Genomic DNA, 23,635 nt, shown 5'->3' with positions numbered 1-23,635 from the left:
GAATTTTAAGTAGCCAATAAGGTAACGAATTATCGAGTGCAAAGGATAGTCCGCGAACGTGTGCGGCGCGAATCGGAAATAGCGCGGAAGGATGATGGATGAGGGATTCTCGTGGACGCGGGGTTCTCATTAGTACCACCACTACGCGCAACTAGTTAGAAGTCCGGTGGCGTAGCCGAGTGTGAACGATAATCGACCAAGAAGTGCGCAGCTGGCATCGCGTAATACCACCGGCGAACGTATTATTGTTATCTAATCGACGCTGTTAATACGCGAAGGCGGATCGATACTCGCGATTCAGAACGGCGCCCGCGGTCAGCGGAAAACTACGATCTTACGTTCGCCAGCTGCGAGATCGATTCGATCGCCCGGAGCGGTATTATAGTACCAAGTTTCGACATCCGACGTTAATATCGTCTGGTCTTTTATCGTACATGTACACTCGGGGTATACTGTAAAAAGATTCTTCAATATAATTCTTCAAAATAAAAGCGCCGTACAAAGATTCAATAGAATTTTATCACTGGAAAAAATGCTCAAACAACAAGTCTCTGAGATACAACAATGCAATACGACAAAATAATAAAGATTAAGCCATTAAAGATACAGAAACAGACACGACGCGACGTAAAACAAGAGACACTGGAGAATTCTTCTTTCTTTCTAGTATTTTCAAGTTACAAATTACAATTAGCGGAAAGATTGAAAACAAGAAAAAGATATCTGTCTGGCGAAAGTTATTGCGCGTGAGATCAAGGGATACGTGTAGCTTCATCGTTCGTGTTCGACAAAGACAGTCGTGGAACGACGACAAATCACACCGAGGATCTTTTCAATTTCCAGCAGAAGGCGCAGCCCTCTCGGCGAGTTGACAGGTGGAACAGGTGAAGGGCGGAGCGTCGGCGCGCGGGGGTCGGATTGCACCGGGGAAAAACCGTGCTCGCGAAGTAATCGAAAAATACAGGAGCGGATCCATCAGGAAGTCCCGAGTTTTTTTTTTTTTTTTTTTTTTTTTTAATATTATATCGGCGTTGCTGTTCGCGTGGAGCGAAAACGAGTGGGTTATATTATATACGTATACAGTCGCGATAGAGGGAGACGGCGATAGAGCGAGGGGGGAAAAAGGGATGGGGGGGAAGGGAAAGAGACAGAGCGAAAAAAAGGATGGTGATACGTATAAGAGCGAGGAGGGTATAGCGGGAGTAGGGAGGGGGGAACGCGGGGGAGGAAACGCGAATACAAAAACGAAAGAGGAAACGAAGCTGCGCTAGAGAAGAAGAAGAGCGAGACAGAGCGCGGGAACAACGTACCGACTGACCAACGGGGTTGGACAGTGACGAGCGGGTAGGTAGGACCCACAAAATAAACTGAAACCAGCCCCCTCCTGCCCCCCTCCCCCTCCCTCTCCGCCGCGCTATCCCTCGTGCTCTCATTCTAGCCGCGTCACCTCCGCCTCCGTGCCACCTCACCTCTGCCGCCTCCACCTATTCTCCCGCGATATACCCCCTCGTAGCCCTCGTACCGGCGCGCCGCGCCGCGCCGCGCCGCGCCGACCCAACCCCCGTGCTCGCTTCGTCGACCACCTCCGCGGGCGCCTCTCTACCTCGGCCAAATAAATTACACCGCCTCGTGACGCGAAAAAATCCAACGAGTTGCCAGAGAGTGAGTGAGCGAGTGGACGAGGCGAGAGGAGGAAGACGCGGGAGATGGAAGGAGGACGGAGAGCGGCGCAGAGCGCGGGGGTGGCCGCGACGGGTTGCGCGACGGGTGCGAGAGGGAACGAGACGGAAGAGGGCACATCCGAGAAAGAGAACGCTCTCTCGCGTTCGCGTGGGGGAGGGAGGTGCAGAGAGAGGGTGGATAAAGGCCAGCACGCGGGGCGGAAATAAAGAGAGAACGAAAAAAGTGGAAGAGGTTGGAGGTGGAGGTTGGGTACCGTGGTCCGCTTTAATTGGTTCGACGTGGTCAGATGAAAAATTCAACCACCCACCCATCCCAACTCTTCCTCCATCTCCTCCACCTCCTATGCTTTCCGCTGTCCTTCTCTCTTTCTCGCTATCCCGTGTATCGTTCGCTCTTTCCCGTCGTCGCATCTCCTGAATTCCCACCAGATGAATCTACCGCACATCTACGCGCGTCCCGATGTCTGCAAGTTTCTACGGATCAGAGCGAGGAGAGACAAAGTTAAACCGGCCGCCGCCGGCCTCAACCGCCGTGCCGCGCCGCCGTTGCTGCCGCGCCGTCTTCGTAAACACCCAGAGCATCGATTCCGCCTCGAATTCAACTACATCCATTCATTAGCGCATCTAGTGCCGCGAGAATTTCGATTAATCTCACGAAATCTGTGAACGCTTGTAGATTCAATGTTACGGTAAACTAGTGCGAGATTTCTTTCGAAAACAACTAATGATATTCGGGTCATTTTCTCGTAGAATTTATCGAAACGAAAGATTTAATGGAAAACAAAAAAAAAACAAAAACTTGGACGAGACGATAATTTTCGTAAGAGATAACCAGCAGCGCGTTTCCAGTCGCTAAAAAGGTGATTCCTGAATTATCCGGAATTACAGGATCGAACGAATTTTAATTGTACGTTTAATTAGCTTCTCCTAGCACCGAGTTAAAGTTACTTTTCAGCGTGCAGCGGTACGCGGTTCTCCCGCGTCGCTGCGAAAATTTCGCCATTTAACACGTTTGAGATTTTCCGTCTTCAATTTCATTTCGACCGCTATGAAAAATGCACTTTGCCATCCGACACGCTTTTGAAACGTTATTTCACAACGAGCACTATGCTCCGTCGCATTACCGAGACCGCCGCGGGCGCGCGAGGTAGATCCCAGGATTTTATCGGGAATCTTTTTTGCCTCGCGCCTCTCCTTTCGTAACGTAGTAGCGCCAGTGACAACGGTCGAGATGACGATTACGAGAAAATGAGGTCACAGTCAGACATTCAGACGCAGATCCCTCCATTTACGCGGTAATTATACCAAATAAAGCAGCAAACGAGAACTGGATCACTATCTTCGAGATCTCACCACAAATGTATCAAATCGATCCCTTCTCACAGTATCGCGCGCACTTTTCATTAAGAATACATTTTATTTGCGTGTGAGCGTGGGTACGTGTGTACCTGCACACATTTGAATGAAAATTAATCACCGATTTAAAACTCGAGAAATTGTCGTAGCAATCATGGAGAGTATTCGATTTGCAAGACTGTGCTTTTGATCTGATTTGTACAAGATGAAATAAACCCCTTTCCCGCGATATAGCGATTTCATAGGGGGAGCAGAGGGGGGGGAGGGAGGGAACCGGCAGCAGCTTTCGTCGCGACGGAAACAGGGCATACGGTTGCTCCTTTGATTAATGCTTCCTCGGGGATGAAGCGAAGGGGTTAGGGAGATAGCGGTAGTGGTGTGCTGAGCTACGACTAATCCTCTGTCGGCGTGCACATGTAGGTACGAAGCTCGACGGCAGTCTTAAGAACCTGAGCGTGGACACGAGCGAAAACTCATTTCCGGATTCGCTCCCTTCTCTCCCCCCCACTTCACCCGCTCATTTCGTCTTCGTCGGTCTCGTGAATTACATACGACCGGATGCGATGTCGCGCTCGCGTTCTCGATCAGACCATTCTGCACTCGGGACACGTGTCCGCGACGACGGTGGCAGATTTCTCAATAAATACACAAAAGGGGAAGTCCTAAAGCAAATTACCGACATTTTTTTTTTACTACAAAGTGTCTTTGAATTGACTTTACACGAAATTCCAAATTCTTTTACACAATTAAAGTACGCACAAAAATGAAGAAGGGAGGGGGGGGGGAGAAAGAGCAATTTCATGTTAATAAAAAAACAAATTCTTTTTAACACATTAAAAATTTTGTTAATTAAAAAAAAATTTTTTTATTAACATGCAAACTTTCCGACACTTTTTCTGAGACCGAAGAGATTATCCGTATAAACGGTGCATCATTAGCATAATCAGAGAGAAGGAAGAATACGAAAGCGTGATTGGAAGAGGACGTAAAGAAAGCTGAAGGCAAGACTCTGAATCTCTTACGAATCCTCGATTTTCATCGGTAACTTGTCGGCGATAATTGACCGCGACATCTACACGATTATCCGACAAGTGATTTTTATAGCGGCTATCTGAACTCATCAAAATGCGACAAAGAACCGTTGGGAAACATGTTCCTCGATATTCTCCTCGATTCGAATTATATCCATAATCATTATTTAAATCAAAATTTATATTTAAAGACGTACTTAATAAAATTTATTACATATTATTATCAAATTTATTTGGTAGATGTAATTTACTTTTTTCTTCCACCCGCATGTACAGGGTGAGTCATGGAATGTGAGGACGGTAACTTCATAAGAAATCAGGCATCATTAAATCGTTTAGTTTTTTCCTCCGCCACTTTTTCTTATCATCAACCGTGAAGAAGGAATAACCCGTTCGAATTGCGCGACTCATCCTGTATAATAGATAGCCATCACGTTTCGCAACAATTTTATGACGTCTTTTAAATAAATAATTAAATCAACGAATACGGTCGCACGAAGAAAGAGAAAAACGTCGGAGGGTATAGTCGGTGTAGCAGGCTGATGAATTCGCGTGGAATACGCTCTAATCGGTACAAAAAAAAAAAAAAGCGAGAGAGAAGAAAAGAACAGAACCGGAAGAGGCGGAACAAGATAAAGAGAGACGAAAGGAGGGTAAGTGAGGCGCCCGAAGGAGGTAAGGGAGCAGCTGAGAAAAATAATCCAATTTAGTCGGTGCGCGCACGACGACCCAGCTAACTGTTCGCCTGTTTTCACGGTTTTTAATTATACACCCGCTTCCTCCCTCGTCGGTATCCCCCCTCCCCTCCGCTTCTCCGTCCGCCCCCGTTCGCGCGCTCCGGTTCGTGTCTCTCGCGAAAAGCTCGCGCGCGCTCTTTGTCGTCGTGATTCAGGACAGAGAAACACACTTCCATGGGACTTGGCTTCGGATAGACGTTAAGGAAAATAGACGATCGTCCGACTTAACGGACGGAAGTACTGTCGCGAGTTATACGGTTCTTGACCAGCTCGGCAAGTCGGGGATCCTTTTTTTCCGCCTTTGCGGCGAACGAGGGTAATCCGATTTCGATGGAAAACTTCCGCGACGCATGATTGCATTTGGGACGCTCGCCCTTGCCGAAGAGAGGCCGACATAGGCGGCACGCGAGACTATCGAGCATACCTTCCATCCACCCTTCTTTCTCTCCCTCTTTCTTTTTTTTACGGCGAATTCGACGGTTAAGTGGAAGTTAGCATCGACGCTCTCCTATCCTTTATCGCGCGGCTCGAACTCGGTTCTAACTCGGCCCTTTTATTACTCTTACGTTTACTTTCCAGCGATATAAAACGCGCTCGCTCGCTCGCGTCTCTTTATTCTACCATCACCCTTTGCTCTCTCCCTCGCTCCGATCGCCGAGAGTGTCGGCCGTTTTATCGGCTTTCGACGTCGCTGCAATTAGCATTTTAATTCTCAGCTAAACGCCCCCTCCGCCGTAACGCGCAACTTTTTCGACGCCGAGTCTCTTTGTAGTTAAGTGTGCACTGACCAACGAGCAATATTCAATGCAACAGCACGCATCTGCGTTACCAATGCGTTGATTCTTTCTTTTGCTCTCTCCCTAAAAGCGAAAAGTTTCAAAGGGGGGGAAAAAAAACGTCACGATTTTTCCATTGAAATTACAGAACGTTTCCACTTTAAACGTTTATGACTTGGCATTCGATCTCTGAATAAAAATTCGACTTCCAACTTATAGAATGGGAGGTCAGATCTGAAAAATGTAACGTTAAACATCTCGAGGCCGATGAAATCGCCGATCGATTCGAGCGCGCGTCGAGCGGGCCGCGGGCCGCGGGCGTCGCGAAATCGCGCGAGTGTAGTAACGGTCAGACGGTGTAACACGGTACTCACATGTCCTAGCTTCTCTTCCTTCCGCCTCTTAGAATCGCTCTCGAGGTCGGGTGTGCGGCTACGAAATTTCTCAGGTGGAGAGACCGAGCGATGGCCGAGCCTCTCGTCCGGCAGGGCGATCGGCTTACGATCCTCGGGTGTCTCCGCGGCCGCGCGATGCTGTTGTAGATCGGCGGGTTTCAGGAGCGCTTGCGCCTGTGCCTGGACCGCAGCCGCGGCCGCGGGATGCGGCGGCGGCGCCAAGTGCGGCGGCACACCCGCGGCTGCGGCCGCCGCGGCCGCACCTGCGAAGCCCAGCAGACCACCCGGCGGAAGACCACCGACCACCGCACCGTGGGGCAGTTGCTGCGCATGGATCTGTTGCTGCAACGTCAAGATAAAAAGCGTTTCTAATAATCGACCTCTCATTCGTCCTTTGCCTCTTCCTCGCTCCCTTTCTTCAACGCGCCTTTTACGACTTTGTTCTTATTTTTATTTTAGCACGTCGATTAACCGAGCGAGCCACCGGTGATTGCAGACTGCAATCTCGATAGTAAAAGCCAATATATATTTCCGACAATGTTCAGCAAGTTGTATATATTATCAATAAATTAAACGGAATAACGAATTTAAAAATTATGTGTGTTTGTGTGTGTGTGTATTTTTTTTGTTTTACTATCACAATGTACAATCTCTAGCTAGTTTTTTGCAAAATTAATCGCGTAATCCGCGCGGCAATCGATGAATCGAATGATTTTTCTTAGTCTTATCAACGCACAATTTTTCATCTCATTTTCTCGTCAGCAAAATATCGGAACGTATTCCCTCCAAGGTAATACACGTAAGATGGTTTCAAAGATAACAGAAATAACAGAAATTTTGTAAATTTAAATGTTTCGTGTAAAATACTTACCAATAGCTGCTGGAGACCCTGCTGCTGTTGCTGCTGCAAGAATTAGGAAAGGTCGCGTCAAGTCGCATGTCACTCAAACATACAATTAGTCAATTATAAAATAAAGTTCATCAATATGGCAAACTATTTAATTAGAAAGAATCTCTTTCTGGATACATTTTTAACGAGCCATCTCATTAAAGCCGATGACTTGGGAAGTTAATGGTGAGCGGCTACTTACCCCGATAATGGCGTTCAGTTCGGACATGGTGACTTGCTTCGCCCTCTCCACAGCATTGGCCACCTGCTGCTGATGCTGCAATGCCATGCTATCATTATCGCGTCGTCGTCACACTCGATTGTGAGATCGCACGGCACGCGTGCCAAACAGAAAGTCAAAGACTCACCTCTTGCGCCAGGAACGGAAGCACTTGCCCGATTATCGCGTTCAGCCTCTTAGCGATTTCCGTCTGCGAACACATGACGGATAATCGAATCGAGTGTTTTCAAATGGACAGCTAAATATTACGGCGATTTATCTTACCGGGAACAAAGTCGCTATACGGGAATAAACGCGAATAAATAATAATACCGCAACTTTCAGCAGGAAATAAAAAGCGCTTTAATTCTCCATGCTTGCTTTCAAAGAGAGTAATGATAGAGACGTAATTTCTTTTGATAAACGCGCCATATAAAACGCGCGCGCTTTTATAAAACATTTCATCAGCTATCTCCATTTCCAAAAATTACAGAAACGGCACATTCGTCGTTTTCAAAATGACCGATCTCCATTTGTAAAATTGCACAAAAGTAACACCGGGAGTTCGCTCGAAATTTAATGTCGCGTGCGTAGGCATAACGTCACGCAGTTATGCTTTGAATAATTCGGGGCTTAATTGAGAAATCGAGGCCGACTGTACTACCCCGGTGGGAGCGGGAGAGGGCGATACGAATTGTGTCTATATAACGCGTAGGACATGCCGCGTGTCACGGCGTGTGGGGCTACATCGTGGTAATCACATGTCACACGACGACGAGTGTTCGACGAACGTACGAGCGTAACAGCAGCGCGGTTCGCCCCTCGTATAGCGGGAGGGGGAGGGGAGGGGATGGTGGCGGCTTCTCATTAATGTGCGTCGATCGAATCGCATCGCGATTAAGCTCACGATCGCCACGTGATTTTTATATAGCCGTAGCACATAAAAAAAAAAAAATATCTATACTTTGCCTGTTTATCCTCTGTGACTGTACGATGACAATTTGAAACAAATTTAATAATCGGAAATCGCTGTGTAATTATATTTTTTAATCGACTGAATTATTTCGTTTAATCTCAACAATGTCACTCGTGACGGATAAATTGGCGAGGGTAAAAAAAATCGCGCGTAATTATTTTACGGCAATAGTGATGAGTTTACATTAATAGAAACAGCGCGCCGATATCGCTCCGACGATATTTTCACGTCAGAGAAGCCGGCGGCGGCGGCGGCGGCGGCCGCGTAGATCTAAAAGTTGAGAGACCGAAAAAAATGTCATCGCCCCCACGGGAAACAGAAAGATGGAAAACTGCCGCGTCCACGTCAGTTCGATTTCGCCCTGTTCGACAGTAGGTGGCAAAGGGGGCGAGAGGGAGCGTACCGTGGGATGGTTAGGTGGGTATAGAAGAAGAGGGCGGGCGACGAAAAAAGGTTCAACGAAAAAATGGACAGAGGATGCGAGAGGGATAGTGTCGGGGATTGCGGGAGGTGGTCGGAGGTGGAGGCGGCGGCGGCGGCGGCGGCGGTCGGGAGACGAGGAGAATTTGCACGACGCGGAGCGAGTGTTGTCCGGCACGAAAAAATGGTTATTCCTTCTCGAATGTGCCCGATGCACATGCACGTTTTCCCGCAAAACGGATGGCCGAGGTGCGGGCTGGACGAAGGGGCGGGGGGTGGCAGCAGGGGGAGAACGAAGTGAGTTGAGATGCGGAGCGCGGGACCAGGGAATGGAGATGACCGAACGGGGAGGTGGAGGAGGAGGAGGAGGAGGAGGAGGAGGAGGAGGAGGACGTGCTGGATGTGGAGGTAGATCAGGAGGAAGAGGAGGAGGAGAAAGAGGTGGAGGTAACATTGAGATTAGCAACGGGTAAAAAATCGATGTCATCGCCCCCAGCCCTCGCGCTCTCTCCGCTCTCTCGCTCGACTCAACCCTCTGCTACCTCCATAGGGCAAAATAAAAGAACTCAAATACACGACCCCTAGGAGGGTGTGTGCGCGCGCGCGATATAGGTGTTGGTGCGAGCAAGTGCGAGCGAGTGCGAGCGCGATTGCAAAGTGCGAGTGCGAGTGTGTACACGCGCATATTCTCCATCTCTCTGCCTCTCGCTCGCTTGCCCGTCCGCTCGCGCGTTCGCACGCTAACACGTGTGTACGAACGAGAGAACCCTGGAAAAGCGACCCCCGACCGCCGAAAGAGAGCCAGTGAGAGAGACGGAGAGGGCGAGAGGGGCCGCGTACCGAAAGAGAGACGGAGTAAGAGAATCCAAAAAAAAAACATAAAAAAAGGAAAAAGAACGAAGAGAGGGAGGGAGAGAGGGCCAGAGAGGGTAGAAGACAGAGAGCCCGGATAGATAGACGTATATATGCATGAAGGCAGGAAGAACTGGAAAGGCAGGGTGAGTTATACGCAATTGGTCAGCCTGCACATTTTTTATCGGACGCCGGGCGAACCCGCGATGGGGAAATGGTAGTTACTCTTGTATTGACGAACAACGCCAACAACAACGCCGCGGCAATATTCTTCCAACGAGATACGCGCTTTTTCCAAAGGCAACGGCCCCGTCTCCGATTCGACATTTCCTTTCGAAGGATTCCCACGTTAGAGACGACGATATACGTGATTCGTGACAATTTCTGAGCGCGGCTTGATTCCTTTCCAGGATAACGCGAAAGTTATTGCGATTCCTCGATTCTTTGTCCGGGAATAAATTTCAACGTAGGCCAGTTGATAAAATCGAAATGTCAAACGATACTCGACACTTTCGTCGCAAATAAATCGAAATTGAAATTCCTCTTCTATTCTCGATCTTCCATTTGCGACAAGATTTTAATCTAAATATCTAAACGCGCCAGCGTGGTTTAATGTTAATTAACTAATGACGCGTCATCGATTGAAACATCGAGACGTCGAATATCGCCTGGAGCAAGTCATTTTTTCTCTCATTTCCTTGGTATTCCGTGGTTAATTCTAATTTCCTCGGCTTTCCAAGACTCGGTAATGACCCATTTCGTGATCGCGTGCGCGTAACGTATCCGCGACATATTAGCGTGGATCGCGGCTTAATCGAGCGGGACAACGAGCAAGCGGTCGCTGCGCCGCGCCGCGCCGAAGGACGTCCCTTTCAATTAAGCGATAAGCGTTATCGGACAGATACCTCGGCAGCCGAATGTACGTACGTACGTACGTACGTACGTAGGTAGGTAGGTACGTACGTACGTACGACTCGATGGATGAATAGGGCGAGAACGTAACGCGCGACCAGTCGCGTCGCGATGAGTTTTTAACTCTCCCGTCTCGTCCTCGCCACCGCGTCGCGCCGCGTCGCGCCGCGCCGCGCCGCTCTGATTCGCCCAGTTTATCCCTTTCCACCCTTTCTCTTCCGCGCTTTTCTTTCGCGTAGTCGCGGGCGCTTTTTGCGAGCCGTCCATTTTTCTCTATCGCCGCGAATCTCGTATCCCGTATATGAAGCTCGCGTCGATGAAATTCGACGGACTCGAGAATCCAATGGGACGACCGATAAAATGCTTCATCATCGATATTAACGAACGATATCGCATTAAGCAGAAGATTAAAAGGGGGTATAATTTCGATCGGGGTCTCTCTAACTTTTGAGCGGTTGAGAAATTTTTCCAAAGATTCTTCGTCATGAAAACGGTATTCGCGCAGATGTAGAGCGATGTCAAAGTGTCACGCAACAAAGTTCATTTCGAGACGAATATCCTCTCCGACGAGAGATTGGTCAATCTATATCGTGCAATTAAATCGAACGAGCGAGGCAATGTTGGCGAGTATAAGGGTGACCGAAGGGAGAAAACTCAAGACTGTTATTGGGGACGAGAAACGGATGGAGCGAGAGAAGTAATCGTACCTACAAGAACTGGGACATCGCCAACAAATTCGAGTTAGTCGAGTAGAGAGTGGTAAAGTGGTGGCTGCGGTAGGATGGGTGAGAGGCAAATGTCGACTTGAAGCTGTGGCAGGAGATACGAGGGTCGCAGATGCGAGGGATGGCTAGCATTCTGGGAGTGGCAAGCGGGGAGGCTTACACACAGGGTAGAGAAGAACACACAGCGCGCGGCGCGAGATGCGACGGGAAATAAAGGGGGAGAGAAACGGAGGCAGAGAGCTGCTGCACACAGCGCGAGGCGCGAGGAAGAGCGAAAAGGGTAAAAACGAAAGGGGTGGCGAAATGGGAAAAAGAGACGAGGCAGAGATACAGAAGGTTCTAACCTCGTAGGGGAAGATTGTTTTCATTCGGGGGCTCAAATTGAAAAGGAGCGAGAAACCGCGACGCGAAAGCCTGCTAAGTGGCGGGGACTGACTAAAGGGAGCTTGATTTATTTATTTTTTTGCCGAGCGAGGGAGGAGATTTGAAGACTGACGCGAAAGTAATAAATACATTTTTGGCATGTCCGTTAAGTCACCGATAGCAGCTGAGAAAGAAGCGGAAAACGAAACATCGATGAATAATAAAGACTACTCCTAAGTGATTATTTACACAACGAAACTTTTCGCAAATCTGTGTCGAGTCAACTATTTTCTTCTTTTTTCCCCCAAGATGTCGCACTAGGTATCTGATTTTGTGCATCGCAAAATTATCATCTAATGCGCTTGAAAGATGGCAATTAATGTGAATAAGCTGGCAAAAGAGATTTAATCGCGCGTTCGCGAGCGCATGGCATCGGCGCGTTATTATCACAGTTAATTAGAGAGCCGCCAAGAACCGATAACTTTTCATTTCTCTTCCAATTAGCGTCAGAGAAGCGAGTTCGCCGTGTTACATTATCTCCCCACTGCAATTTGTGCAGTCGCGGTGTTCAGACTTGATTTCCCAGCGATCTCCCTCGAGTGGTCTTACTTTTCCGATTTTTATTAACATCCGGCACGTGTATTATTATCCGACAAAGTACATGTACAAATTACGAATGTGCAAGGTGGGCCTTTCGGAGGTTTTATCGCGCCCGTTGGTGAAAAAGTTGGTGGAAAAGTACATATCGGAGAATATATTTTTAGATTCCACAATATATACATTTTAACGAATTTATATTAATCCACGTAAAAGAAGAGATACCATTTTATTTGATTATTCCGTGCGTTATCTTTTCAAGCTAAGTTATTTAATCAAGCGAAAGCTTTAGCTAATTGAATTCGAGATGACACGTAGACGTTTTCAATTTCCGTTTTTAATAAAGTTCGATAACCTCATTCTAATTTTAAAAGTTAAACTTTTGTAGTTTTGAGGTCAAGAGATCTAGGAGATTCGATTAAAATAGCGCCGTTTATTTTTTCTTTCTTTCTTTCTTTCTTTTTTTTAAGAGACGCCCTGATTTCTCGTGCATTATTCGCCGGAAACAATTTCGCGGTGATTCTGGCGCCGAGTTACGCCCTATAACTACCCGAGAGAACGTAGTCCCCCGCGCCTCGGCCCATTAAGCGCCGCCTCGAGGTACGAGGGTGAGAAATGATCGGCCGCTAATGCTAATGAATATCAGCTCGTTGTACCGGGACGGCGCGGCAGCGGCGGCGGCGGCGGCGGCGGTGGTGGCGGTGGTGGCGGGAGGGTTGTTTGGAGTTCGGGAGCCCCACTTTTGAGCATGACCGCGTGGCGACGAGGGAGTACCGTGGCCGCTTTTAAGAAAATTGCTGACAGAGGGGACTGCCCTGCCGCTGTTTCCCCTGATTAGCCGAAATTACACGATTTCCCGGCCTAAACGCCGCGCACGATGCCCACACCCCTCATTTGCGGCCGTGGCCGATTCCGACGATTCACCCCTGCTGCCCCGACCCCGGGCTCAATTAACGAAGAGCCACTCGGATACTTAGCATCCGAGTTAAACGTGATCTTGATTAACTTGGCGCGCAACGCTAGTTACAGATTACTGGTTACATTGTCCGATGTAACTTTTGTTTGAAGAATACAATTACGAATTACCTAACATTCTATAAGAATACATTCGAAAAGCCGAGTAATCTCTCTCTCTCTCTCTCAATGTATACGTTCTAAATATTTCAGTTAATCTTCAATTACCGGACGGTAACGCTGGACAACTTTAATTCGCTGAATCAAAAGGGATTAAGTGTAATTCGAAAGAAAAAAGATGCTAGAACGCTAAACTTACCTGTTTGTGCATTTCAACGTTGAGGCCGTACGACATCTCGTAATACTGTAACAAGAAAGATGTAACTCTCAGTAAAATATCCCTCAGAGATATAAAGTATTATACGAGCTGTTAAAATATAAAACGGCACGCGGTTTAAATGCGAAAGGAGACATATCGGAAATTCATTGTACTTCAAACTTAACGATCACGAAAATTATTCACATTCAAACCAAGTTGACGATTTATACGCATGCGAGCATGATAACAGGCTGGCACAGTTGTAATTCGACCATCAAACTTTCTTTCAGGAGTACATTATTCGCAGAGTGAACTTGATTAAGTCCTTAGTTTAAACATAAAGAAGACAAATTATATTTGTAATATTAAAATGCACGTCAATTCCATGACGCTCGTTTTTTATATGTTCCCATGACGGTAATGCAATTTAATATTGAAAACTCGGGAATCGTGTCTTTTTTTTCGACTTAAGATAGGACATACGTCGAAGTGCGGAATTCTCGAGACGTATCGAATCGCTCGGAGGGATCGATGGATCGGTCGAGGCGATCTTCTCACGCCGTTCGCATTCTCGTGGGCGAATTTCTGCGGGCGAGGGCGAGACCAAAAGGGGCCCGCAGTAGTAGTAACCGTTCGATCCAGCGCGTACATGCGTCTCGGTAAACTGCATCCGAGCGTAGAATGCAGTCCGGTGGATGCGCTTGCGCGATCGTAAATTGGCTAGTGGCTGTCGCTTAGCGCCGCGCGTGTCCGCCTTTAGCCTCTCTCGTTCGGAAACGAATGGCTTCGGGGGAGATGGTTTGTCGAGAGAGAGAGAGATAGAGAGAGAGAGAGAGAGAGAGAGAGAGAGAGAGAGAGAGAGAGAGAGAGAAAGGAGGAAGGAGGACGGAGAAGGAGAGGGAGGGAAAGTGCAATACACACGTCAGGCCAAGCTGGGAGATACTCCGGCTCAGAGATCGATAACATCGGCCACGGAAATATACCGACTTAATAATGCAGTCGATAACTACGCCTGGCGAACTTGGGGCAAGGCACGCGCGGAGCCTTCCTCCTTTGCGCAACGAACCCGCCGCGCTTATCGTCCTGCGGCGATGCACGTTGATTCTTGGCGATTGTATCGCGCACGACAAGCACAGAGATTCGATAATACATTTCCTCGAAGCTCTTCGCGGCTTACGAAAAAGTGCATGCCATGATTACCGCCGCGATTACCGCCGCGCTAGCTAAACAACAGTCGTAACTTATCCGTCGGAACGGCACACGTGGCCCTCCGTACGTTCAATCTCTGTTTCTTTATTTTTTCATCACTTCTCTTTGCGCGCTGTCTTCTCGATCTTTCTCTCTCTCTCTCTCTCTCTCTGTTTTACTTTTGCGTGACCATGCGTGAAGTAAGAAAGCTACTTTGCAACCTATCGTGCGATTTGCAAACATTGTTCGCATCGCGGATGCTTTACGCGCATTGTAAAAATTGGACGGCCAGAGACGAGATATTGACGCAAGTCGATAATCAAATAACAAAAAAATTCTTTCGACGACGGAGAGAGGAAGAGAGAGAGAGAGAGAGAGAGAGCGAGAGAGAATTCTGTGGATATCGATCTCATCTGCCCGTCTCTCATTTTCTATTTTCACGTGCCTGGGAACCCAATAATAGGAGTTGTACCGATAATTTCGCCCCCTCCGATTACTCGATATGGATCTTTTAGTAGCGAGCCTTTGATAGGATGATTGGGCGACCTCGTTTGTCGCTCTCTCTCGACATTTTCTCTCGTTTCGTCCCTTTTCTCCCTCTTTTTCTTTTTTTCTTTCTTCTCTCTGTTTCTCTCTCTCTCTCTCTCTCTCTTCTTTCTAGTTGCACCGCACTTCGATTCAGTCTATCGTCATTCTTTCGCCTCTCCCCCACTTTCCCATTTTCCTTTTTTGCTCTCATTCACTCTCTTGACTCAATTCGTGAAAATTTACACGCTGCGCCCGCGGATAATTAACGGATAATTAATAAGTCGCTGCGAATTACGTCGGGCGCGAATCAATGCATCCGCAAATCGCAACGCGATTTCTTTGTTCTTTCTGCGCTTTACACTTTTGGAAAAAAAAAAAAATCATAAGTTATTAGGATAAGAAAAATACAACTGTCACAATGCAATAAAAATTTTCTACAATTTTTCAGTACACTATAATAAATTATAATGGAATTATATTTTGAAATAATATATATTTATATTTAGCACCTATAAAATAATATTAATTTATTCAAACTTTTTGGTAAGCCGATAGTGATTTAAAATATTATGCGCAGAAGGATTCACACAAATAATATTTGAACTAAAACCCACGTTGCGCAAAGATATTTTCTACGCATAAAGGAACAGTATCGTCGACCGAACATCCGTCACAGTCGAAATGTGACGGGGCAAAATTTCGCTAGTGTTGATGAAAAAAAAAAAAAAAAAAAAATTTTTTTTCGAGAGAAGGACAACGTAGCGCGGGAGGATAGAAATGCAATCTGCCAGGTATACCCGCCGCGCGCGCGTATAGTCGAGGGGTGGAAAGCAAACGGCGAACCGTGGAAACAGGAGGAAAACAAAGAGTAATCGAGAAGCGTGCCCCAGGGATGTGGGTTACGTTTAATTTGTTGCAGCGCGAAAAAACGCGGCGGAGAAAAAACATAGATAATTGGAAAGTCTTCTCGTTCGCGGGCAGGTCGGAGATGCGCAACGGCCTCGGGCCCGTTTTCGATAAGGTTTTTTTCGTTTCATTCTCCCCCCCCCACTCCTCGTTTTTTTTGTCCCTCATCCATACCATCGAATTTTCTTTCTCTTTTTCCCTCGCTCGATCATTACATTCGCGTATCGGAAATCAAATTAATTTTCTGACGGCCCGGGGATTCGGAGCTTTCCGCTTATGTCCAATCTATTTTTGACGATACGCAACTACGCTGAACTTTGCCCGCAAAAGTACAAGAGTCGAGGAAACGACGCCGTTTGTCAATGGGGCCATCACGTTCAAAGCTACGTTTCGAAGAATTAATTCATCGACGTGATGCAACACCGTAATCTGTCGCGATAAAAATATGAAACTCCTGCGAGCAATCGACCGGAAGACGATTATCAATTCGAGGAATGCGGACGAACATTTGCACGTGATAATTGGAGCATGTCAGATGTTCGAGTGTTGGTTATTTTCGTTACGATCGAGGGGAAACTTTTTACAATGACCGAAAACTTTTCTCGTTCTTTCATCGATAAACAAACATGTCGTAAGAGATAAAGTGAAGGGAAAAACTATTCGTAAGAAAAAGTCAAGTTAAATGTCTCTCCGTTGTATAATATATCTTTCAGGATAAATATCATTTTTTGAAAATGTGTATTCCTCAAATTTGTGTAACAAAAATATAAATCGTGTGCAAGAGGATGAAACAGCAAATAAAAATAAAGATGGAATTTTTTGTAAATCCACAGTGCAATCTTAATTTACATGTATCCTACGCTTTTTCTTTTAACCTTTAGATCGTCGAAAAGTCTAAATATAGACACTACGGAGGATCCCTTATATTATATAGGTTTATATCCGAGATACATGTATAATATTTCGGAAATTTTCTAAGGGAATTACAATAGATCCAATGATGGCGGTTTAAAGGTTAATAGGTGTAACTAAAATATAAAAGAAAAAATAGCAGAAATGATGCCGAGGCTGGATCTTGATACCTAATAGAATTTATATGTGAATTTTTCATACATTTTCAATTCTATAAACTGCCTTATTGGATTTGAAACGCAATCATAAACCGAAGCTGGAAATAATCTGAAATTGATCATCAATTTTAATAATGATAAAAGCATCTTAAAATACTGTAAAGAATTTATTGCGAAAATTATCACCCTAGCCAAAATATGAATTTATACAATTCTAGATGCACTAAATATTTACAAGTAAATCAAGAGTACGAGTATATCAATGAAATTTGTAGAAGCGTCACATGATTGGCGGTATCTCGACGAGAGAAGGGAAAGATATCGCATAACGACATAGAAAGGCGATGATCCGTAAGACGGAGCGGACAAAAGAGTGAAGCGAACAGGAGGGAGGAGGTGGAGAAGAGTCGAAGTGGAAGGGGCAAAAATTGAAGCAGCGCGCGGATTTACGCGGCGCGTTACCCTAATGAAAATCGCGAAGGATGAAGTTGCGCGCGCGTGGCGGCGGCGGCGGCGGCGGCGGCGGCGGCGGCGGCGGCGGTGGTGGCGGTGGTGGCGACGGCGGGAGAGATGGTAGGAGAGGCGGTTGAAATACACGAGGGTGGAATTAGAATATCAGAGACACGGCTGGGGTGACGTGGTGTACGTACCGTGTGCCGCGCACACCAACGCTCCTCGTCCTCGTCCGCGCACGTCTCCGGCTTGCACGTATATAATACTTGTCAGTGGTTGACAAACCCTCGACATCAATTTCTCTCTCTGTCTCTGTAATTCGCCCCCTCTTTCCCACTCTCGTACGTCCGTCTCGCTCCCTTTTCTCTCGAAAGGGGCCTCTCGCTTCTCTCTTCCTCGCTACTTCTATCACTCCCCCTCCCCCTCCCCATCCCCCTCGATCCTCCAACTGCTCCACTACCTCCTGTTGCCACCCCCTTCTCTATCTCTCTCTCTCTCTTCGTTTACTTTGGAGATATCGATTACCGGCTCAACTCCCAACCCCCATCAACCCCTCTGTCACCTCCGACCCCCCTTATCCACTCCCTCTAGCACCCCCGACTCCCTTCCACTCGGCCCAGCTTGCTGCTTGGTTGCTTGCACGGTGTCACATCGGTGTAGCAGTTTACAGAGACAGTATAGTTCGCGACAATTACGATCGGCCGTACAGCAGACACAGTGGTGTAGGACCTCGGAATCCAAGGATGCCGGTGAAGAACATCGATCTGCCGAACGCGCGCGGTTCATTTTTCAAAGCGGTTCTTAAAGTCGCGTGTTTTAACGGGTGTAAATGTGGAGCTCGCGTAAAACGAGCGCAATTTTCGCATGCAAAACACACCATCGGCCTTTCGCGTTCGCCTGAATTTGGATTTGCATTTCTTACGAATGCATTAAGCGCGCAAATCCGAGCTATCTCTATCGAAGCGCTCCGTTTCAACTTGCCACGAACATTAACGGACAAATAGAACGCTTGAAAAATTGCAACCGTGCCTTTCCGTAATCACTTAATGTCAAGATCTCAATAATTAAATCATTCCGCCAAGTAGAAAACGACGTACGGATATAGAAATATTCACTCGGATAGATTAATCGTCTCCAGTATATTCTTTAAATAAAATTTCTTAGTAACATTGACACGATTCTAGATTCATATTTGGTATCTTTACGTTTCATCGCGACGACGCAGACGACGTTAGACGTATTAAAATTAATATATTGGTTTCAATTTCCAATCTTCACAAACGGTCCTGAAATTCTGAAAAGCAACCGAGTAAACATTCGCAATGTGCCTTTAGCTCCGCTGAAATTTGCGTCTATTGAGCATAACGGGGTTATTGACCCTCCAATCCGCGCTGTTCGCTTTCGTATCTCGAAAGCGGTTTGCAGAAACGCATAAGCCCGGTACCTGCGAGAGCGCATTCTTGTGCAACGTTGAATTTGTATCGGGACAAAAGATTTTGCCCCGATCCTGTTTGATTTTTATTTCTATTTTCAGTCCACTCACCGTGTCTCGCACGAGTTCGATTTGCAGCGGCAGACGAGAAGCTCTATGTATGCAGCACTCGGACATTTTCATGCTAACTTTTCAAGTGACTTCTACGACGACGATAGCAATTAGAGTTTAAGAAAGAATTGCGCCCTCATTTCACAATTTCACACGCGCAGGATGCTTTGAGCGTTTTATATATATATATATGCGAATTCTAAGAAAGTGTTCGACTGCGACCCGATGCGTGACTTTTTGTAGCGGCTATTCACAATGAGACGGGCGAGCCAATATTTCATTCGGAGCATTCAATTTCCGGTATCACCATGCTTGCGTCAATACCTGAGGTATATCGTCTTTGAAAGGAGAGGCCTGGGACGAAATTTCTCAGTGCAAGCCGCAATCCAATTTGAAATAATTATCATCGCTCAAAATGTCAAATCACGGGCACGGCATTCTTTTTAAAGATAATATTTCGAATATAAAGAAGAAAGAGAAATGTGCGCGCATATGCCGCAATTTTGAAAGGGATTATAATTGCTTCAGCTTAAGACTTGAATTTTTCGCGTGTTACGCAACTTTATCGTCTTGCAAAGGGAAAAATCCATCGTAGAAATGACAATAATAACATCCAGCTTGCCTCGGAGCGCGGAAAAGAGCAACGAGATACGGATACTCGCGGCGAATACTTTGGAGCATGTTAGTACTGCACTTTAATATAGGTAAGTCCAAGTTAAGCTCCTTACCGATGACGATACGATTAGTACGGTTGGCTGGACTAATTGCCTTCGCGCTGATAGAACTAAATCAAAGAGGGGCCAGCAATATGAAGCGAAAATAGTATCAATCGCTTTTCCCGGAGAGAACGGCTTGCACTGTTCTCTCATTTATGTAATGTCCTGTTCTTTCATGCTCGCATTGTCGATAAATATCGTGTGTCTAGCGTGTGCTCTCGCGTGCCAATACGAATGCAAGTCGAGAGAGAGAGAGAGAGAGAGAGAGAGCCTCCTTGAAGAACTTGCTCGCGATGCACGCGAAACCGATAATCGAATTTCGTTTTTACTTTTAACGACCCTGTGCATTTTGCACAAGCTGCAGGAAACGTCGGATTAAATATTCGCCAAAACTCCGAGAAAAGCAGCGATACTCTTGCCCCTTACTTTTGGCATAAATTTCTTACGATATTCTACCGGAGCTTGTTTGCTTATTGTTGCATTTTTCACACGCATAAAAGGATTATCGAACACCGAGAGTATCGCCGACATTTTCACGATTAAGAAGCTAAATTGTTGTCAGGAGTTGCTCTCCGCGGTTTGGACCGCTCTCGACTTGCGAAACGAAAGAGGTAACGAGACTCGATCGAAGAGAGGAAGACACAAAAAGGAACTTACAAAGTGCCTTACCATAACGTAGTGCCTTTGCATCTCGGTCTTCTCGCTAGCTAACTTCTCGCACTCGAGCTTCAGTCTGAAACAGAAGAAAAATCAGAAACGATTGGGTAGAATAAGATAGGTAAATTTTCATTACAAATTTATATAAAACCAATATGCACAGTAGCATTATAACTAAGAAAATACATTACAAAAGTCTCGTTCTTCAAAGTAGAAATAAAACATACGTAACATGCATCGAATGGTGCGAATCGATCAATAATCGCGGCATCGTCGAAAGTCGGCCGCGAGAGAGAACGACGAGGAAAAATGCCGAGGAAAACCCGTCATCGTCGTCTTGAATAATCGCGAAAATTCGAGGAAACACGCGGAAACACGGGGCAAACGGAAGAAAGAGAGCGGGAAGACGGATCTAAAGGAAAATACATAGAAACGGCTGAGAAATGGGGGAGGAGATGTCAAGGAAGAAAAGGCTAAAAGGAAAATAAGCGAGGAAAGAAAGAGAGATACTCACGAGTGGTACTGCTGCTGGATGAAATTGAATTCCTCTTTGATCCTCTCGCAAGTGTCCGCCACCGTGAATTTCAGCCCGCCAGCAGCCCCGCCGCTACCGCCGCCACCCTGCAAGAGAGAAAAAAGGGTTGGAGAAACGAAGGGATTCAATTAGCTATGTATACATGACAATGCGGACACGATGGAAGATACACGTGCACGTGGGCGTTAAAACCGTCCGCGGAACGCACTCGCGACGAATAAGCCGCATCCGCGACAAGCAGCTTGCCGTCACTTTGTGGCATTGTGTTTAATCTTTTTAGCTCCGGGGCCAGTCAGTCATCCACGTGCGGATCCCCGGCTATTAATACGAATAAATGAACCAATGGTATCTGCGCCTACAGAGGACGCAAGCAGCTGTATGGCTTATTAGCAGGAGAAAACGTTTGTTATCGAAAATCGCAGTAATCTTTATAGGAAAAAAATTAACTTGCACACACGTTATCCGTGTTCGGGAAAATTAACTTTAGCTTGCTTGCAAGCGAGCTAATACGTGGAATACCGATACGTACATGTAAAATTATCCTAATACAATTACAATTGTTCAAAGAAGATAAAGAAATTATTACACTGTACATTACCATTGATAGTTTGCGGTCGCAGTCTCTCGATTATTTTTCCAATATTTAAGATTTTATTCGTTAATATTGCAAAGTTTTAAATTCTAGCTACGGCTGTAGAAGCATCTGCGGTAGACCGTTGGCCTAAAAGCATGCGAGAATTTCTCGTTTCGCCGGATACCTTTGGAAACACATTAAGTCGCGACGTGCTTAAAGTCGAAGATGACAAGGAACCAGCAGCGTCGAATGGCCTTCGGACACATAAGGCGCACGCAAACACACGGGACCAAGCCCAGAAATGCGAGCAAGGGGCAGCCAGGTATAAAAGGCGAGCGTCTCGAAGCGCGGGGGCGACAGAAGGCGAGAAAGAGAGCGACAGAGAGAGAGAGAGAGAGAAGAAGAAAGGGAGAGACGGATGAGGAACGAAAGAGCGCGGGCCTGAAGAGCCAAGGATGAAGGGCTGTGAAGGCGTCCTTAATGAGACCCATTCCACTAGATACCACGAGGTTCGTTCGAGTCTACCACTACACAGGGTTTCTCTTCGGTGGAAGAGAAAGAGAGAAAGAGAGAAGGCGCGTTAGGTGTATATATACACACACTACCAATGGCATTTGGTGCGCTGACTGAAATTACGGAGGAAAAGATCGGCACTTTCCGATGACAGTAATGATTACGTTGCGGCGAAAGGGCGTCAATCGAATTTTCGAAAGGATGTGCCTCGCATACACACACACACACACGCCCGTAAGAGCGAATCGCCGAATACTATTATTACGCAGAGAGGGCACGTACACATGTGGATTTTTATGAAAATAGAAATTGGCTACTGCAAAGATAAGCTATATAGAATCGCAGTCTCGCAACGGCAACATTAATGACTCTCCCTCGGAGCACTCGACTTTCACATTCGCCGCATCGCCGTCGATGCGACGAGCTGTATCTTACTTTGACAGATCGATCGATGACTGACCAAACGACAGCGCGAGCACAAAAATTGCGATTTTTCGAGAGATCGCAGCCCCGCGCTGAATGATTTGGCCACTTGTTGAATGCGAAACGGGGAGTGGCTGTCGGTGGTAAAATGGTTTGGGAGAGCGCGGGAGAGAAGCACGGAGTGGCGGTGGGCCTCACTTGTTGCAATCATCAAACGGAAAAGTCATCGAACAGGTTGTTGCGCCGCAGTGCGACGCATCGTGTTGCATCGCGGCCAAATTCGTTTTCATCACTCTCTCCCTCCCCCTCTCTCTCTCTCTCTCTTTCTCTCTCACACATACACACACACATTGCGCGAGCCATCGGCTGAAATTAACGCACTATGCCTCTGCGATTTAGCAAACACCACATTCATTCTCGCACAAATATTCCTACCTCTGCGTTTCGGTCATCACAAAAATTGGACTGTGACTTTAAAAGATTTTTCGATAAAAGCTGTTTTTAGCAATTGATTAAATGTCTTTTTACAGCGTAAGAAATGGATGGATGGTCTTTCCATTTATTTTTGTATACGAATATAAAGGGGTATACGCCACTGTATTCGTATCTCCGAAGAACTTGAAAATAAAATGAGACGAATATATGTAACAATTGCATAAAGAGATTTTAAAATAGCAAAGAAGATCGATCACCGTCGTACAGTAGCACACGTGCACACACACATCTGACGTAAATACTGATTTATAAATACTTGAACGGAAACTTAAATCGCATGCTCTAAAATTAGAGGACCTGCCCGTCGACCAGGTCATTATTCTCCGATGGCATAATACTTATTTACGTTACCGAAATTACCACTTTTATTTCAACGTTCTAAAAGTGCATACGAAATGCTTTCGTCGAAATAACGTTGCAAAAATCTCAACTTGATTTATTTAATTCGCTATTATAATATATAAAATTAAAATATTATTTTCGCATTTAACAACGTCAGAGATAAAATTAGTCGTAAAATCTCATAGAAACAATCTCTCCCTCCCCCCCCAACGCACCTTTGTCGCTAACGTATCCATAATTTGGTAATATCACGGCGTGAGGACTTTTAGCTCTGCCAGGGTCGCCCCACGCGGTGTCTCCATGTGGACGCGCGTGTGTTATTAAGAAACGAAGACAAAAGTCCTCCTCCTTTCTCCTCGACGGCGGCGGCGGCGGCGGTGGCGGCCACGACCGCAAAACTACACCACGGTTCTGTGCGTGTCTTTTGTGCTCGTTTCTCGTCCGCGAAAAGGGTTCCCCTTTTTCTTTCACACCGGCGGGCATACACA

General features: G+C 46.4%; 1 protein-coding gene across 9 annotated transcripts in view; it reads right to left on the bottom strand.

Moving 5' to 3' along the window:
- Positions 1-23,635, bottom strand: part of LOC105194485 (protein groucho) — a 60,935-nt gene that overhangs the window by 16,176 nt on the left and 21,124 nt on the right. For 5 of the 9 annotated variants that reach the window (XM_026136662.2, XM_011159413.3, XM_039457327.1 and 2 more), the window contains exons 3-9: positions 20,780-20,886; positions 20,266-20,341; positions 13,205-13,249; positions 7,235-7,297; positions 7,069-7,143; positions 6,849-6,881; positions 5,957-6,319 (exon numbers count right to left, since the gene is read on the bottom strand). In XM_026136662.2, coding sequence (XP_025992447.1) covers positions 5,957-6,319; positions 6,849-6,881; positions 7,069-7,143; positions 7,235-7,297; positions 13,205-13,249; positions 20,266-20,341; positions 20,780-20,886 — 762 coding nt within the window. Of the gene's footprint in view, positions 1-5,956; positions 6,320-6,848; positions 6,882-7,068; positions 7,157-7,234; positions 7,298-13,204; positions 13,250-20,265; positions 20,342-20,779; positions 20,887-23,635 lie in introns of those variants that run through there. The other 4 variants (XM_039457325.1, XM_039457326.1, XM_011159414.3 and 1 more) reach the window with 4 other exon arrangements.

The sequence above is a fragment of the Solenopsis invicta genome, chromosome 14, assembly GCF_016802725.1.
Source record: "Solenopsis invicta isolate M01_SB chromosome 14, UNIL_Sinv_3.0, whole genome shotgun sequence".
In the NCBI taxonomy this organism is placed as follows: Eukaryota; Metazoa; Arthropoda; class Insecta; order Hymenoptera; family Formicidae; genus Solenopsis; species Solenopsis invicta.
This window is presented reverse-complemented; position numbering and strand designations above follow the sequence as displayed.